The sequence below is a fragment of the Lonchura striata genome, chromosome 9, assembly GCF_046129695.1.
Source record: "Lonchura striata isolate bLonStr1 chromosome 9, bLonStr1.mat, whole genome shotgun sequence".
Taxonomy (NCBI): Eukaryota; Metazoa; Chordata; class Aves; order Passeriformes; family Estrildidae; genus Lonchura; species Lonchura striata.
Window position 1 is genome coordinate 21,922,308 of NC_134611.1, and position 19,508 is coordinate 21,941,815.

At 39.4% G+C, this 19,508-nt stretch overlaps 1 protein-coding gene across 2 annotated transcripts in view; it reads right to left on the reverse strand.

Moving 5' to 3' along the window:
* Positions 1–19,508, reverse strand: part of DPYD (dihydropyrimidine dehydrogenase) — a 336,858-nt gene that overhangs the window by 38,770 nt on the left and 278,580 nt on the right. For both annotated transcript variants that reach the window (XM_021525458.1, XM_021525448.1), the window contains one exon: positions 7,700–7,879. In XM_021525458.1, coding sequence (XP_021381133.1) covers positions 7,700–7,879 — 180 coding nt within the window. The remainder of the gene's footprint in view (positions 1–7,699; positions 7,880–19,508) is intronic.

Below are 19,508 nucleotides of genomic sequence, written 5' to 3' on the forward strand. Positions count from 1 at the left end.
TTTTAATGAGCAGTATTGGTGGTATGCATAATCTGGAAGCCACGTGGACCAGGCAATCACAGAGCACTGCAGCCAGCAAAATGAGATACTGTCGAAATCACAAATTTGTCAAGTTGTTTTTGGACAGGGTATTATAATAAGCACTAAAATATGCATCTTATTACTCTGCATCTGCCAGTCAAAGATCACTGTAATGAATGCATGCTGCAGGGTATGACCAGGCCGTTTCCCTAAGTAAAACAAACTGCAGAGTACAAAAAAAGAATTATGTATTTTTGGCAGTGCCTCGATTTTTTTTTAAATCCTTTTGCATCAGGAGTTGGATTTTCCTGGCTTGATGTCCACTGCCAGCAGTGGATGCACTAAAACTGCCACAGCCAAGGAGTTAACGTGAAATACATGATTTTCTTAATAGCCACATTTACTGCCTGTGCATCTGAAACTTTAAACTCCATGCTCAAAGCAAATGTAGAATACAGTACATATAAACCCCACAAAGATTAAAGTATTTTAAATACACTTTAATAATCCCAGCTCCTTTTGTTTTATACATTTCTACTGCAAATAGCTTCACCGTTAGGGAAGATATATTTTGCATAACCTGCTCTCTCTGTGAGAAGCAGCACTGCAGGTAATCACAACATAAACTTCCATAATAGAACAATTAGGAAAAAAGAAGATTTTAAAGTGGTCCTTTTTTGTCTACAAATTTGTCAGACTCATAATTGAGCTCAGCTTGAAAGGCTGGGAGGTTCACCAGTGGTAGCAAAGCTGGCAAATATGACTTGTGCAGTGGGGTGCAGAGTCTGCTCTGCTGGAGCTCCCCAAAACTCTGCTGGTGATATCCCACAGAGAACCACCAGACTATCACCTGAAGCAATGCCTGTGGAGGCCTTTCATCATCAGATGAGGAGCTGAAAGACTAAGTGGGGAGCAGAAGGAAAGGACTTATTTCTTAATCTACTTGCAGATAATGGTTCAGACGTATTTTGGCAGAGCCTTATTTTTGGGCAACCCAACAAGCATTTGCAGCAAGAGCCTCTGTGCTGATGCAAGTTCCCATAATATCCTAAAGTAAGAGGTTTCTTGATCAATACTGGCTTACATTTAAAAGGCTTTGTCTGGCTGAAAGCCATATTTCAGGTCCAAGTTTTAGCTAATGGGAAAGAGGATCAAACAGCTCTCTCGGGTTTGTGAGGCCAGGTTTGGTAGCAGGGGGAGCTACAGGAGAGGCTTCTGTGAGAAGCTGTTGGAAGGTTCCCCATGTCCAACAGGGCCAGTGCCAGCCTGTGATGGAGCCGTGGCTGGCCGTCAGCGAGCCAGTCAGGAATTACAGAAATGCCTCTGTGATAACATATTTAAGAAGGAAAGAAAAACTATTGCACAGAGGTAATTGCGCTTGGAGAAGAGAGGAGAGAGAACATGTGAGAGGAACAACTGCCAACCCCAAGGTCAGTGAAGAAAGAGGGGGAGGAGGTGCTCCAAGTGCCAAAGCTGGGACTCCCCTGCAGCCCCTGGTACACATGGTGAGGCAGCTGCAGCCCTTGGAGGTCCATGGGGAGGCAGAGATCATCTGCAGCCCATGGAGGAGCCACCTGGGGTGGGGAAATGCCTGAGAGAGGGCTGTGAACCTGCAGGAAGCCCATGCTGGAACAGGCTCCTGGCCTGCAGACCTGAGAGAGGAGCTCATGCTGGAGTAGTCTATTCTTGAAGGACTGCACACCATGGAACTGCTGTTCATGAACTGTAGCTTGTGGGGGCAACTCACATTGGAGAAGTCTGAGGAGAGCTGGTCTTCCACAGGAGGGACTGTGTACTGATGCAGTGATCAGTGGAAGGACTCCTGTCCCTGAGACGTGGGAGAAACAGTGTGTGAAGAACTGACCACAACCCCTATTCCCTATCTGCCTGTGCCACTAGGGGAGGGAAAGCCCGGGAATGAGCTGGGGAGTGGGGGAAAAAGTGTTTTTAAAATTTGTTTAACTTCTTATTATCTTGCATTGATTTAAATTGGTAATAAATTCAATTATATCCCCAAAATGAGTCTGTTTTGCCTATGATGATAATTGGTGAGTGATCTCTCTGGGTCCTTATCTCAACCTCTGAGCCTTTGGTTAGATTTTCTCTTCCCTGTCCAGCTGTAGAGGAGAGTGAGAAAATACTCTGGTGGGTACCTGGCATCCATTCAGGGTCAATCCACCACAGCTTAAAGCTAATTTTTTCCCCTCTGACTCTTCTTCAGACCTGGTAATAGCAATATGGGAAAAAGGGTTTTTTTTTTCACACAATGTTAATTATCATATTGCAACCTCTATATCAACATATGTTAAACAGTCAGTATTTCCAGCCACAAATAGCATTTTTCTGCCTTTTTGAATGCAGTGCTGGAAACAAGGCAACAGTTCTTTACCATACTGGGCAAATTTGTTTTCCCAAAGAACAAGGAGCACTTCCAAAAATGAAGGGTGAAAACCTCTGCTCAGTGATGGCAGTCAGAGGTCTTGAAGAATCTGAAGGCACACAAAACTTTATGCTGCAACAGTGGTTCTTGCATGGCTGTGAATTCCCATTTAATTTATTTATTTAATAGAAGAGTTAATTTAATATTTAGTATTAAGTCTGGTTGGTATAGCAAGGCTTTTTCTCTGCCATACAAAAGACTATTTAGATTTGACTGCAGTACAGTTAGAATTTAGCAGGTTTATACTGTTTGGAAGACTCATATTTTAATACCCACAGATAACTTGTAGGAAATGAGTATTTTAGTCCAAATGGGAAGTCTGTTCCAATGGGAAGTCCATTCAGAGAAGAAAATCAGAAGGTTGCAAAATTTAAGGTGATGAAATTTCATTGCAGTCGTACACTGTGCATGTACAGCATCATTCTCTCTCATCTGCCTGATGAATAAAACCACTGTCTATAAATGTGTTTTTACCAGATACAATTTTAACATTTTTAGTACAGCACAACCTTAAGAATTGAGAACTACCCTCTGAGCTTGTTTGGGGTTTTGTTTATTTCTGAAATCAAGATGCTTAAATTATTAGTTTTTGTTACTTTTATTTTTTTATCATTTAGACATGATTAAGCAAATATCACTTGTTCATAACTCCTGGTGCTGACAGCAAAGTATGAAACACCCATATATATTATTCTCCTATAAACCCACACGTACCTACTGAATGGATGGCAAGATTTTTGTTTAGCTATGGCATGTATAGCAGCCACTACATTAAGAATGATTTTTATAGCTGACTTTAATTGAGGTTTTTACAGAGACACACAGTATCACTTCTGTGATCACCAGCTGACACAGTGCATTTCTGGGACATAATCACTTCAGCTCTCTGGATTAAGACCAGTGAGCAACTAATAAAAGAGTCCTGTAACAAACAGACAAGGTGAGACTGTGAGACACACAGGGGATCAAATTGCACCTCTGGGGAATACTACACCATGTTCAGATACCTTGTGAGAACAGAGTTATCTTTATTGCTCCTGGTCATGTATGTTCCTGAGAAACTCATGAACATTATTTAAAATCATAATTCTATTAATTTTGTATTGTAAGGAGACCAACTGTGTCCTTCCTCTGATTTATGCAGTCACCCTAATAACTTTGGGTTGTAAGAGTGTGCACTACATCTTATCTGTCTTCCTGACTGCATCATGCGCTTGATCTTAGTCCTAAATTCATTCTGAGATAAGTGTGATTTTACACAAGTTCTTCCTTGAAGGAGTCAGTGAGAAGCACTGTGGTGTCATCTTTGCTTTGCTATTTTGTCACCTCAGCATCAAGATTTGCACACTGAGATTAAACCTGACAACTTTTATTCCATGCAAAGGTGATTCAGAGTTGATATTAATGAGAGTCATCTGTGCCAAGGTTTCAAATGTCAGGTCCCCCCACAGAAAAAAAAAACCCAAAACAATCCAAACCAACTCAACAAACCATCTGAAAAGCAATGAGGAAGGAAGCCCAGAACTCTGGCTTAGGCCACCTTTGTGAGCCTGGGACAGATCTGTGCTAGGACTCTCTGAAGAGCTGTTACAGATATGGTTACAACCACGGGAAAGAATGAGTAAAATTGGTGGAACTATGGAAACCTGTATCATCCAGTGGCTGGGAACCAATGAGGCTGGCATTCCTAAGTGGGAATCTCACTCCTATTACAGGCAGTGTAGTAGCACAGGTCACATCCTGGACAGGGGCTCCAGCAGCAATTGCTGTATTAGCAAAAGGGAAAAAGCTACTGAAAAGACTATCAGAAAATAAATACTGCTGGCTCAAAGATGATAAATTTAGGGTCTACATACAAAAATAAATAGATTCTGCAACATTGAAAAACAGAAAAAGAGTACTCAGGTTTCCAAATATTTTCCAATGCTGTGGTGCTTCTGATATTTCAAGGACTATAAATTATCAGAAGTATTAGTTTCATTAATGCAGAAGGATGAACAGATACTAATCAACATGAATCTCTTTTTCAGCAAAAGCATTTTATGTTTGCTATTTAACTGCTTGTTATATTACACTATTTAGCAGAGTACTTTCAGTATTCTCTCTCTTTAGGAAGGAAATTATTGTGATAAATGTAACACCTGACAGTGATAACTGTTCAGTTTGCCATTTATCTGGTCACTGCATGGCAAGACAGCTCCAGTTTGAGGCTAGGAGAACCATTTAGAAGAAGGTATTTATCTTTTAGTTTACTCTGGTCATCAAATACTACAATATTTCATGACAAAACTCCACTGTGTCACTCTCCTGTGGCAACACTCTGCAGTCAGCATCTGTTTGATGCTGAAACCAGGAGAGACAATGAATTATAAAAAGAATAGTCCACCATTACATAAAAATACAGACATTAACATTCAATATTGCATTGTGAATCAAAACAGATACCATTATGAACATACTTATCTGGGAACAGGATGGCTCCTAAATCTGTAATTTATTTAAAACTGGTAGAGGCTCAATGAATTTGTATACAATCAAAAAGCAAATAGTTCTTGATGCTGGTGAAAATAATTCTCCCTCAGTTCCTTATTAGTAAAATGTAAAATGTCTGAACATCCTATCCTTGTGATTCTATTTGAAAATAATAGTAATCTCGTAACAAAAAGGAGGATGATTCCTGTATATTTTTAAATACAGCACCAAACCTACAAAATACCAAAATCAGCAAATTTACTTCCTTTTTTTTCTTTTTTTTTTTTTTAATGCAAATGTTCATTTGTATTTGCTGCTTAGCTTCTTACAATGTCTTACTGAAGAAACTGCATTTCATGGTATAAACTCATGGTATATACCAACACAAAATGGGGCAACTCCTTATGTTTCTATAAGGCAGGATTTTGACTCTCACGTTTTACTTCATATATAACATACACATTCTCACATATTATTTTATCAGTGAGAAAATATCAATAGGTTATTTTCTCTGTTCCAAAGAGAGATTAAGGACAAGCTTCTTAGTGAATTCATTTTAGAAGGAGACTCACAAACATGTTAATGACTTGCTGCCAAGCAAGTTAGATGTTTCTGTTTGAATTGAGATGAAACTACAGTACTTAACTAAATTTACTAGGCACAAGTACATGAAATCCAATACTGATAATAATTTATGAAAGTAAGAATACTGATTCCTACAATACTGCAAACTTAGTTTATGATAACATAATTAGTTACACTAATAACACTGCTTAGGCACAGTCTTGCTAATTAGGATATTATAAATATTAATGATATCAAGTCTTTGTATTTGATTGCCCCTAGTAGGATCATTTATCACAGTATTTCCAGTTACCAGAGTTATATTATTTTTCTTCCTTTCCCTTGATTGTTCATTCCTGGACAAACAGCCATTCAGAGCTTATGCCAAAAATGTACCAATAGCTTATCAACAATGCAGCCTGCTTAACTTTAAATGCTATTATTTAGTAGGAATGTTACAATGGTATAATTCAGTGCTAATTCAAATACACAATAAATTATATTCTGTATGTCTTTTAAATATCTAACAGAGCCAGCCACACAAGAGATTACATAGGGCTTTATTTTTGTTCTTTTTCATGTGACCTGTTTCAAGTTAAGATTCACTTGAATTATTAAATGCTTCCTTAAAGCATATTTTCACACAACCTTTTTAAAGTTAATTATCAATGTAGTGACAAGCAAAAAAAGACTAAAAATTACAATTTTTTCTTTTCCTCATTCAAAAGGACAGGAGAAACGTCTTTGACAATGGCTGTCTGTATAGTAAAATACAAAGGTAACACAAAGACAGAACACTGAGTGCAGCTTGAAAGAAGAATTACAACAAATCTGTAACATGAGTTGGAAATGCTGTGTAGGTTTCCACAGGTGTTAAAGGAAAGAAGTTTAGCTATAACCCTTTGAGCCTGGTTTAACTGCTTAACATAAGTAGATGAAAATGAAACTGCTTATATCGTGGTTTATTTTTAAGCAGTGTATTATCCAGAGCTTTAGGAAAAGGATTGTCTTTCCTCCTTGAATGTAATGTTATAATTTTCAGAGCTCCACAGAGAACAACAACAATATAGGAGTCTCTAATCTCCTGCTAAATCCAATTCCAGTCATCAGCAATGATAAGCAGAGATTTGGAGGCGTTTGACACTCCAAATCCCATTCTTTTGTAATTCTTTACTTTTTACAACATTTTCAACAGTCGTACATCAGATTTTTGGAAGGATAATCAATAGGCATGATGTATAACTGAAATCAGTCTTCAAAGTGATCCCCTCTAGTAACCAGAAACAAAAGCTTGGCCTCCCTGCTGTGCAGGTATTTTGCTTAGAGCAGGAGGCAGCCAGGCATCAGCAGGAAGCCAGTTACACCTCCCTGCTTCTCAGTATGGATCAGCAGGTGCCCTGGTGGATGGTGAGCAGGGCTGGGGCAGCTGCAACACATTGCATCTGTCAAAAATCTCCAAAAATGCTTTTGTAGTAGGTAACTATTAGAGCAGAGAGGAAAGACAGTCCAGAGGTTAGGATTTCATGCTGACCATCATCTACATTCCTATTTCATCACAGATTTTGTAGGTTTAAATGATCTTACCAAACAATTTAATAAATTCTGTGTCACCAATCCTCACTTAGAACTTCCCTGTCCTGCAGAGGATTTGGGCATCAGCCCACGTGAAAGACCACGAGATGCTCAGGTATGGTGATTGAAGGACCACTCTTATCTGAGCTCACATTCCAGCTAAAAGCTGGGCTGCGACTACTTGTCTCAGCTGCTCAGAGCCAGGGCAAGAGGATTTTTGCATGTCTCCTGGATGTTACACCCTGGCTAAAATACCAGGAGCTTCTGGCACAATATTAGGATCAATATGAAGTGAGTTGAGTTTCATTAAAACAAGCAGTTCCAGAACTTGTTCTAATGCATTTTTAATTTTACATCCTATGTATTTTTTTAAGACATGATGTTATGAATCACGTGAATAGATCATATTTATAGTAAAAATGCTAGCCTGTATCAAGTCATTTCAAGTTTGTCTTCTTAAGCTGCCTACGTATTTGTTAATATTCAGAAGGAAAATGACTTGGTGACTAATTATGACAGCAGCAGTGATTAATCAAGGTAAGTAGCAGAAACTGCATACAATGATTATTGAATTACATTCAAAACAAAGACATAGTGTTACTATACAGGAATGGCAACAAAACAACATACCTTTCCCATCAGATCAGCAATTCTAGGTACTGGCTTTCCTTTCTGATGGCACATGGTTGCAGGACTCTGTCCATTCCAGTCTTCAAGTTCCTCAATGCTTTTCAGGTAAAGAAGAGCTTGCAGTCCTGTGCAGTAGTCATCAATAACAGTGAAATCTTGATTTTGGATCGCACTGCACACCTGTGAAATACAAGTCAGTTATCAGCTCCATCCTGGCAGAGAAGCATATGGAATTAAAAAGCTCTTTGGATTTACTGATTATCAGGCGGCCCTTTCTGCAACCCCACTGGGAAAGAACTACAAGGATTCAGGATTACTGTCTGATTAATCCTACGTCATGATGTCACCACTGCAGTTCAAGAAAGAAAGGGCTCAATAACACCAGTTATGCCAGTTTTCCCAGCAGCAGCCGTTGGACAAGACCTGAGGCTGTTCAGAGATGAACCTACAAGCCCACCCCAGATGTGCCTGCTGGAGAGCACACCAGCACACAGGCAAGCCACCACCTGTGCTCAGAGCTTTGCCTGCAGACACTCAGTGGTACCCCCCAGCCTGCTCTGTTCAGGAAGCACAGGCATAACCAGTTAGGGCCCAGCCTAGCAAATCACAGAACCACAGACTTGCTGAGACTGGAAAGCATCTCTTGAGATCCTGTTATTCAACCTCCAGCTCAGAGAAGGGTCAACTAGAGGAGGCTACCCAACACTGCAGCTAGTCAGGATTTGAGTATCTCCAACTACACCTCTCTGGGGAACCTGGTTCAGTGTTCAATCTCCCTTGAAGCTTTCTTCTTATATTCAAATGGAATTTCCTGTGTGTCAGTTTGGGCCCATTGTTTCTTGCCATTCCACTGGACAGCCCTGAGATTAATCTGGATCCAATGGAAGTGTCTCAGCAAACACTCATTAAACTGATGTGTACGGGGTGAGCATTGCCAGGCACAGAACAGAACAATCCCTTCTGCCACTCAGTGCAACTGGGAGGCCAGGCCGCTTTATTTTAAATAATTTAGAAGCATAAATAGCAATATAGCTTTATAAACATATAAAGTAGTGATCCCTGATCTGCAGAGCTAAACATGTACACACAAAACTACTGACAGCACAAAATAGTCTGGCCATTTACGTGGGTTCTTCTAGAGCATGTTGGGGATATCAGCTCAGGCTTAAACCCACAGAGATCCCCAACCATACTGACATGAATAAAAATATCCCCAACTGCTGTCTGAATACCTTCTCATTAGCTAAACTCTAATCAGCCATCAGTGACAAGGTGCAGGGTTGATTGAGTGCCATTAATTATCAGTCCCTGGAAATGCTCTGAAATTCCAGATGTGTCAATGTTTTCAGCCTCTGATTCAGCTTTTATAGTAAAAGCTGAAAGGAATGCTCCTGATAATACCTTGACTCTGTGCACACAACAATGAAATATCCACACACTTTAGAACATGAATTGGTGCACACAGACATGCACAAACACATCCACACTTCTTGGATGTGGAAACACACTTTAAACCATAATTGACATCAACACTTGAATAGCACAGGGAATATACTATTGTTTTCCCCATTTCAGAAATGACAATACAGCTTGCAGTCCTGAAGACAGGTACACATCACAATGGGAAATACCACATACTACTGAACAAGAAAAAAAAAAAAGCTATAAAATAAGCACAATAACATTTTCTATGCAGTGCATTTACATTACAAAAAAAAAAAGTGTTTCTCTGGAGAAACAGTGTGGGCATTAATTAGATCTGTTATACCTTCCACAGGCTTCAAGACTGTATCTTTTTTGGATGGCAATTATAGAGAGCATCATAATTACTTCCCGTACAGGTTATTTAACTGCAAAACTCCACGGATGCTTTTTGTACAGCAAGGAATTCTATGGGATTTTTAGTGCATAGGTAAGACTTTTACTACTCTTAAAAATACTAAAACTGTAAAAAAAAATAAAAAGCAGCTAAAAGCCATGTCATGTCATGTCACTTGAAACAAGTTCAGACACTTTTGTCAAAATCCTGAAATATTTTGACAGGATGTATACACATGAGATACACCCGACAATACCTGTAATAATCTTATAAATAAAGAGGCTTTTACTGTTTTCCAGCTTGTGGTGCAGTGTTACGAACTGCAATAATACAAAAATGTGTGTAAGATAATAACACACTAAGAGGTAACTATTTGTATTCCCTGTGATTCTATATGCAATGCACTATTTGTCTTCCCTGGAAAGCCAAGAAAGCTCCAGAACTTAAGGCAAAATGCAGCTTTTAAAAAAAATGTAAATATCTGCACTAAAGAAAAATGCTACATGACATGGAAAGGCTTAGAACAAAGAAATGGCCTCAGACAATCCTCCTCCTTTGTAGAAAGCTTATGACTATGGTGCCCAATGGTGTGGATAATTAGCAAAAGACATACTTTTCACTAATTTCACTGGGATAAAAGCAAGTGCTTATGTTTATGGGCCTTTCCTAGAACAAGAGAACTTCAAACATTAACACATACAAAACCAACTGAAATAGATTTGCCATCTATTTGGCAAATTCCAAAATTCTGAGCTTATGTTACACAAATCAGATGGTTAGATTTGTATTTTAGGTTTAAAGAATCTTCCATCAGTCAGCGTAGAAATCTTTGCTGCATTTTAAAAGGTGGTGAACGAAGTCAGGATAAAAGGTCACCAAGACCCATCAGCCATGACAATTCCTACACCAGAGAGAGGTTTTTAGCATCATACCTGGCTGCCTCTGAATCACCAGTTTAAATGACACTGTGTCCTCTTTTCAGCACAAGAGAAGCGGCAATAGACCAGGTGAGACTCAAACTCAGGCATCCGGAAAAATCACAGAAGAACTGAACCAGCCCACCTTCACACCTCATTAATGCCCTGCTCTGCTCCAGCTGCTTCACCGGGAGCAGGCACTTCCCTCCCTTGCACAGATCAGAGCTAAGCCCGAGACCCCTCTGCTGCATTGCTGTATCCAAAATGCGGTAGTGGTCGCTCCCACTTCTGATTTAATGTCCTATGAAACCACGTGAGGCGGAGATAAAGGTGGGAAGCGCTGTGTAAGGGCTGCTGCGATGGAGCAGCAGTGGAAGTGCAGCCAGCCCTGCCCAGCCAGCCCCTCTCCTCGGCATCAGGCCGGTACCCACCAAGCCCAGCAGAACGTGCTTCCCTTCAGACCCTGAAGCAAAAGCCTGAGCAGCAGTGAGACCCTCCAGGTGAGAACACCTCTGCTGTGCTGTGCCAGAGCAGTGGTCTGTACCCTGGCCAACAGAAGCCGCCTTCGGACGAGCGCACGAAGCGGCGCCCGGACGCGCTGCCCGGCGCCTCGTCAGCCCCGCTTCTGGCACCAGCAGTGCTGGGACTTTGCACAGCAGGGATGGCACCTGCTTAATATCCCTTAATCCTAAATAATCCAAGTGGATCTGTTTAATGAGTAAATTAACATTCAGCTGTTCACTGACCCAGCATTTCACCTGAAACATTTAGGTAGAAAGTATCTTCTGTGGAAGATGAGAGACTGCCCTGTGGAACATCCTATGGGACAGTCACAACAAAGCTGGCAGCTCTACTGCTGCAAGTGCTGTCCTGCTGTCTTGCTTGCGTTGGTCACTAGAAGCTGGACTTGAAGAGAAAGGTGCTACATTTTTCCTGGTTAGGAAGGTAACATGTATTATTCATATTGCACTAATATGCAGGGAAATAAGTTTGCATAAGCTTGTTTTTACTGCATTGCCTGGCTCTGTCCCAGTAGTAGAACTGCTACAATTTAATTTTTAACATGGGATCTCCTTCCTTTTCTCCCAGATCCAAACTCCAATGATGGCTCCTTATATCCCAAAAGAGACACCTAGGCCAGCATGCAATGTATGGTCAATTATACTGTGCTCTCAATATTCTGAAATCTAAAACTGCTCAGTATAAGTCGCTGTAAGCAACTTAAATTACAATTCTAATCTATGCAGACATGTCTGAGATACTAAAAGACACAATACCTGCTTTGCTGCTGGTAAACAGCCAAATTATCTCATTGCAATGGGGATGTGAAATGAATCACAGGATAAGGCTCTAAATAAAACTGTTCTGCAAAATACTGTGATGGGAGAGGCATGCAAAGGTCCCTGCTGATGTCTTTCATAAGAAATGACCACTCTGCTCTATTACTAAATAAACATAAAAAGTGAGTTTGTCATAGGATCTAGACACATTACAACTCTTACTTGAGGAACTCGAATAAATTGTAAGGAGATTATTATTGTGTAAATTAATTTTTATGGGTTACAAGATTTTTATTGAGCAGTCACACAAATCTGAAACTTTTAATTCATATATTTTGAAGAAAAGTTCAGTGCTGGTAACAAGTACTTCTACATCAGTCACAATGAATGCCTTTGCTGTTACCAGAATCATTACACAATAAAGAGATGCCAATTTCTAAAGTGTTTACTGAGACAAATCCCCTGCACTGTTTATTGAAATCTTTGTCTGTGTAAGACCTTTCAGTTTGGTTCAGAAGCTGAGTTTCTAGAAGCAATGGAAAAAATACCCAGACATTAAATTTTTTTTCTGTTCCACTCTCTACAAAAATGGAAGTGGTTCCTGTCCAAACTTTAGCATATCCTGAGGGACTGCATGGAAGACCTGTGCCATTGATGCAGACTTTGGACAGAGTGCCTGAGGCACTTCCAGCCAGATCATCCAGTAGAGCAATTCCTGCTCAACGCATTTTCCCTTTGGGAGATCTTGTAGAGGAGAAATCTTTTTCTGTAGCACTAGAAGAGGAAACATTGAAGTCCTCTTCAGGCTGTGTAGTCTCTCTTTCCCTACATAAACTCATTATTATATGGCAAAATCCTAGCTGGACAGGTGATGATGGAGAAGATAGTGCCAAAAAGGAACCTAGTCCCTACCTGCATTCTTTTCTATTCCATCAATAGCTGGGATTTCAGCAGAAACCACAGCAGAAATGCAGATTTAGACATGCTTGTGTCAGTTTTCCCCCACACTACTTTCACCCAACAAGAGGTATTGTGTATCATCTCATATACTGCTAGATCACCTCAAAAGACTGGAGCAGGTCAGAGAATCTAGACTGTTCAATAATGTGTTGTTTTGCAAGAAGAGAGTAAGTATTCTTGGTGTGACAAGACCTGTGTGAAAAACCCTGTCGTGCTCTAATTTGAAATTGTTTCAAAGCACTCTTAGAAAGCTTTGCAAGTGAGGAATTTGTTCTGGGAGTCAATAGCTTGGAGAAAATTTTAATTTTATACCCCTCTGTATATATGTATCTCTCTTCAGGATATGGGTGTAAAATAATTGTCACTTTTATGAAAACAGAAGTATCAGTAAGAAGGCAGATGGGTGGCAGTGATACACGGTCTAGAAGTAAGAAGATTGATGGGTATATATTTGTATATATAAATGCAAATCACATAGCTTTACTGTTCTACCATATTAGTTTCCATTTGTTGTAGCTGTAGAACATCAAAGCAGTGATGTCTCCGTATATTGCATTTAGTGGTAATGTAACGGACTACCAAAAAAAAAAAAAAAATCAAAGTGAGAGTTTCTAAGTAGTTTCCTGGCAATTGAGACAGCAGGCTCTTTCATCTGTGCTGTAACTGTGGCAGTGCATTGATTTAAACTCCTTCTGAGATCTCAAATGCTTTTATATTTGTAGGCCTCACTGGCTGCTTTCTTTTTGCCTTTTTTCCCCTTCAAATGATAAAATTCTAGCATTTAGTGGAATGGCATCTTGCTTTACCAGAAGATGAAGACTAATTTCAGCTTTGGTTCTAAACTGCACAGGATTTGTAAATAAAATAGCTCTCAAAATGCCATTCGATTACAAAATTGGCCTTTGACTTCACAATTTCTAATATTCTGACCACAGCAAAAGGATAAACAACTATTATTTCTCTGAGATACCTGTGAGACCGTTTACAACACATTAACAATTGTGCTTTGACATTAATTTGGTTGACTCTCTTTGAAATATTTTTACTGGCATGCTCAAATGGTAAAAAAAAGGTTTACTATTTTATATTATAATATATTTTCAATTTTTACATTAATGATCTTTCTGTAGAAGCTTTCTTTTCCTATTAAATATTTTTCCTTATAAGTATTGAAGATATAAACTCACCTTTTTGTTGGAGAAAAATTTATGAAAATGCCTGAGCTGTTATTTAATGTATAGTTGAAGCTACTGCTTTCTTGATTAGGTTCTATTGATTAGGATTCTTGTGAAAAAAACCTGAAGTTGTGAATGAATGCAAGATGGTTCAGGAAGGATTTTATTTGTCCACCTGTATATCTATATGAATTGTTAACATTAAGAAGGCTAATTTTATTGCAGAGGGCAAGAGCCCTATAAAATAATTTGGAGATCTGTGCCCAGATTTCCAAAGCAAAAAGCAGCAGACACTGCACAGGTTGTCTGACACAGTGCTCATAATAATGTGGCAAGAGCTGCAATGTGAGAGCATGCAAATACCATCTCCTCTGAGAGGCATCTCTGTGCATACAACCTCAGGACACCAATGTCTATGGAAAGGCTGCATCTGTAATGATGGCTCCTCCTCCTCATGTCTCGCTGAACACCAACTTACCAGAACATTAAATGCGTAGCCTAAATTATCCTTTCTATCTAATTATTACTTCTGCTAGAGGGTTTTAGGATTAGGAACATTACGGGAAGTGGTTTATAAGACAATGTGGTACAAACTTGGGAGAAAACCTCAAGACTCTCTGTTTTAAAGAACAAATTTGTGAAAAGAAAAAGCTTCCAAAATATTGATATAGTACAGATGGAATGATTTGATTCACTCACATTAGCTGCTTAAATGACTCTAGAGATAGAGGTTAGCAGATGGGATGTTACTTAACAAGTCTTCAGATACTGGATCGACACAAAACTGAATTGGATGATAGCTGATAGCCTTTTTAAAACATTATGATTGAACTAATATGCATGAGCTAATGAACTACTATTTGATTCAGAGTCTAGTACAGCTTTCAGAAAGCAGTTTGAAGGACTGAAATATTACATCTATGAATTGTCTGAATTATGGGGGAAAAAGCCCACCTAATCTTTTTTACTGAGTCCTAGCATTAAAGTCCTAATGAGCAGAGGGCTTACTAGTGACACTTGGAGGGATAACACACAAAAGATAGATTCAGAGATGCTAATAACTCCAGGCTCTGAAAAGCAGGCAACCATTCACAAAAGGCTTAAGGAATCTATATTGAAAAAAAAAACAACCAAGGACTGGATAGTCCTATGGCATGTGGTTTTCAGTAAGTCAGTGAAGTATTTCAGATATTTTGTTATACCTCAAGAAAGTTCATCAGACAATCTTGAGATAAATTGTCATTCTAATCTAAAATACAGGCTAATGTAAGTAAATAATGGAACTCAAAATTACTTAAAAGGAGAAGAAGGTCTCCTGTCTATGCAAGACAAGCTCATGGGATAAACACCGTATTTCCTGCAACAGCTTGGATTCTCTCTACAAGAGGACAACACAATGCTGACATGGTGTCAAGCAGAGCTGAGCTGGCACTCGGGGAGCATCGAGGCAGGAACCATGGGTACAGAAACATGGATGCAGCAGCTGGGCAGCAGGAAGAGCCCCACAGCTCTGTGTGCTGCAGCCACAGCAGCCTCCTGACACAGGCTTACAGAGAAGCTTCCCCAGCACCAAGGGGATGGCTACTCTTCCTGGCAGAGAGACCTCCAAGTACCTGATTCTGGGGGCTGCAAGACAGATCTTGTTCATGTCCTGCACTCCAGCAACACTGGGCAGTCATGAGTGGCCAACGACAAAGGAGGAGAAAAAAGTTGAGAATCCACTAGGCACTTATCAGACAAGGGCACGGCAGGAGATGAGAGCACTATAAGGGATCCTTTAAGAATGTTATCCAATGCATTAATTCCTGCCTACTCAAACCTATTTTTCCTCCCCTTAAGTTCTCCAATGCCAATTAATGTATCTTCGATCTAAATAGCTAAACTGGGTGTTTGGGAGTAGGAAACTGGTACTTATCAAGGGACCCTGAATGATGCAATTTCGTATCCCATGTCTTTGAGAAGGGAAACGCAGAATAAATCAAGAATTTTCAGAAGGCTCCCTGAGTTAACTGTGGGGTTTTTCCCTGTCAACCACCCCTAGAGGAATGGTTATATTTCCTTATCTCACTAAAGCATTCTGTCAGTTCTTGGAACTACAAAGTGAACCTTTATGCAGTAGGTGGGCACACACAATGATAAAAGTGCTGATCACGATCATCTTTCCTAAGAAAACAAATATGATTCCATGTGCCTTGAGCATTGAGGACTCTAGGAAACAGCTTCATAATCAGCCATGTATAGCAAATTATATCATTGTACTGCAGATCTAAAAAAATGAATGATGGCTTTGGAAGCAGATGAACTAACTCCCCTGTGTAAACAGTCCAATCACATATAGAGGTTCTACAACTATCTTTAAATACATGCTGAATATCACATTTCATTTATTAACACCCAAAGGTCTCACCTCTGTCTTATAAGTACTGTTCTGGAAAACAAAATCCTTCAGCTCTCCCAGTAGTTCTGCAGCTGCAGGGACAGCATTACCAGTTGTATCATGTAGATGTTTTACCTGTTTTCACAAGCCATAACCTTCAGCACCAAAGAAATTTCTATAGCAGGTACCAATTAAGTCACTCGGACCTGGTAGTTTGATGATAAAAGTAATCAGGTATTACACAGCAGTTTGCAGTGTTTTTAAGTTTTTGTTTTCTGAGAGCAAGCCCACAGGAACACCATCCTCTCTAGAACCGAGTTGGTCTGTTATCCCATTTTTGGAAAGGTGTCAGAGATAAGGGTAGTTCTAGAAAAGCACACTTTTCAGAAAAGACTGGTGTTCTGAAAATCATGTGGAAAAGAGTTTCAGAATTACCAATATGTGCTGTTTGACAACATGGAATGCAATGGCTCCATTTAACTTGAAAATGTCTGTTTTGCAATCCAAGTTAATTGGAATGAAAAGGTCAAAACCAAAATATGTTGCAAAAAGATTGAAACAGATTTGATTTACTCAAATAATATTTTTGCCTTTAAATGTGTTAATTCTACACGTTGTTAGAATTTTGATTATCAGTCAAAATGGAGAAATTTTCCATGTTTAAACTTCCCTGTGATAGAATAACTATTTCCTCATCACTGGCAATAGTCAGTCTCATTAATGCCTAACAGATCCAGGGCAGACCTTCAGTGTTCATCCCAGGACACTGAATCAGACACAGCAGGGACTAGAGATCTATTTTGATTAAATGAAATTTGTCAATGAAAAACAGTTCCCTCAAAGAAATTTTCAACAAATTCTAATGAGAACCTTCTACTGAGGAACATCCTCCTGTGACCAGAATTTTGAAAGCTGAAGATCTCTCAAAATCAAACAGAAAAGCAATTTTTCTATCTTGGAACCTCAATTCAGTCCTGCAATGATTAACCCCTCATCCTTGTGAGTCTTTCCCTCTACTATTCTCATATTATATTTCAGCTAAAATTACTTTATCCTCTATCAGCTTGCCTGTACAAATTTGTGCAGCAGCTGCTGTATCCACTGAAGAGTGAGATTCATGTGAACAAAATAGTTCTGACCCTGCAAATCCTTCGTGTTGGAGATAAAAACCCACTTCCACATTTCCTTAGGGATTGTTTTACCTATCTCCATCCAAATAATAAACATCAGCAAGAAAAGCAGCAACATAACTGATGATATTGAAGGAAGTAAAACCCTTTCTTAAATGTACTGCCAGCTTCCAAAATGACAGCTTAGAATAAACCAACGTTTTCTCTGTTTCTTTTGTTCTAATTGCATGGATAAAAGAGCCCCTCATCAGTCAGATCAAGCTGTGTCAGGGGGCTTGTGCTGTAACACGAAAAAAATTATTGTTCCCTCCTTCCTGGGCAGAAAACCCATTTTTCTACCACTGGGAAAAGTGAAAGATCAGTGACCAAACTGCAGCTAGCCTAGCACCAAGCCCCAGCTGAGCTGCACAGCAGTGCATTCCTGTGCCAGTGTGGGCTCCAGGACCGTGCCTTCCCTGAGAACAACCTCTTCCACTGCTTACTCTCCCTTTCTCTCTTTCACTGCCAGGTACAGTCACTGGCTGAAAGAACAACAAGCCACTATGATATAAAAAGGGAAAATTCTTAAACGTGTTTTCTTTGTATGACTGACAGTTTCCAAGAACTTCTCTGATGACTGAGCTTTGCAATACTGAATGTTTTGTGTTCTCCCTTTTTGGAAAACAAGTCCCCTGCAGTTACAACACATATAACATAAAGAAAAAACTAAACAAAAAACCAAAACCAAAAACAAAAACACCAACCCCACAGGAATTTTCGTAAGTAATTATTAGAGATGACAGAAAGGAAGAAAGAAACAGCATTTTCCACTGTGCTTATCATGCATTGTATTTATTTTCAATATCCAACAAGGAGCTGGGTACAGTTTCAGATTCAATTTCCAGTCACCTCCACATGTACTCAAGGGAACTCAATCTACAACAGAGTCTGAAATCAACCTGAGCTGAGTAAACCAACTTGCCTATAATTTGGTTAATCAACAATTAACCAAGCCGCTGTGAAGAGTCATCTCCGTGTTGCATTTACTTTGTAAACTTTAAACAAAACTCACTCGGTGTCAATTCACACCATGTGATTTATCCACCTGGAGAACAACTCTGTGCCTGTTCATGCAAGAGAGCAGAAGCACAAGTCCACATCAGTAGGGTGAATCCACATTAAAAATAGGTGCAGCACTACCAGGCTTTCAAAGGACAAGCAATATTGTGGATCCTTGGGAGAGATGGAGAAAAACACATTGTCAAAGCAATTATTCTTCCCATCACCTCAATTCTGAAGTTGCCAGACCCAGAGAAGCAGGGTAGACACCCAGGCAGGGCAGGAAAGGGGAGCAGACCCAGGGTCCCCAGGAGAACAAATCCCCTGCAGAGGCCAGGAGTGACTGCTATAGGACAGCATTTGAACTGATGCTCAATTGAGACCTAATTGTTAGTAAATAATTACTACCATACGTGATAGTTGAAACTACTTTGCATGAGAATTCATTCCGAGAATGACAAATAGCAATTGTTACAGAATGAGCTTTAATTCATTCTTACAAATTTAGGAAATAACAAACCTATCTATGCAGACTTCATTTACTAGCTGGTGAAATGAGCAGAAATAAAGGAAAACTAATAGATAATTCCCATAAGCAGCTCCAAATGTAGAACTAATGCAAAACTGCACAAAATAAAAGGCATTATTAGTGTTGACTTTAGTCTGTAACTTTACAATGTGGTGATTTGAATATTGCAACTTTTTACAAAAAGTGGCTAAACAATATGTAAGAATCAATAATGAAAACCTGTTCTAATTTGATGGTTTTTTACTACTAAAAGAAAAAACTTTATAGATTGTTTTTGTTTGATAAAATTCTGATTTCATTTAAAAGAAATTCTCATAGAAGATTCTCACTATCAATTAGCAATTTCTCTCCCAATCATCTGTAAAGGAGCAAGTGTGGCAGTCCTCTAATTACTTTTTGTTTTATTAGCAAAGACAGACAGTTGAGAACAGGTTGAATTTCTGCAATTAGCACTGGGCTAGGAAAAAACCAGAAGATAATGAAATGTTTTCAAAAGTGAATGCTCGGGTATGTCTGTCCCAACTCTCTTCTCTCTTTCACATTCATTTTTCTTAGGATTTTACGTCGACATGTTCAAACAGCAC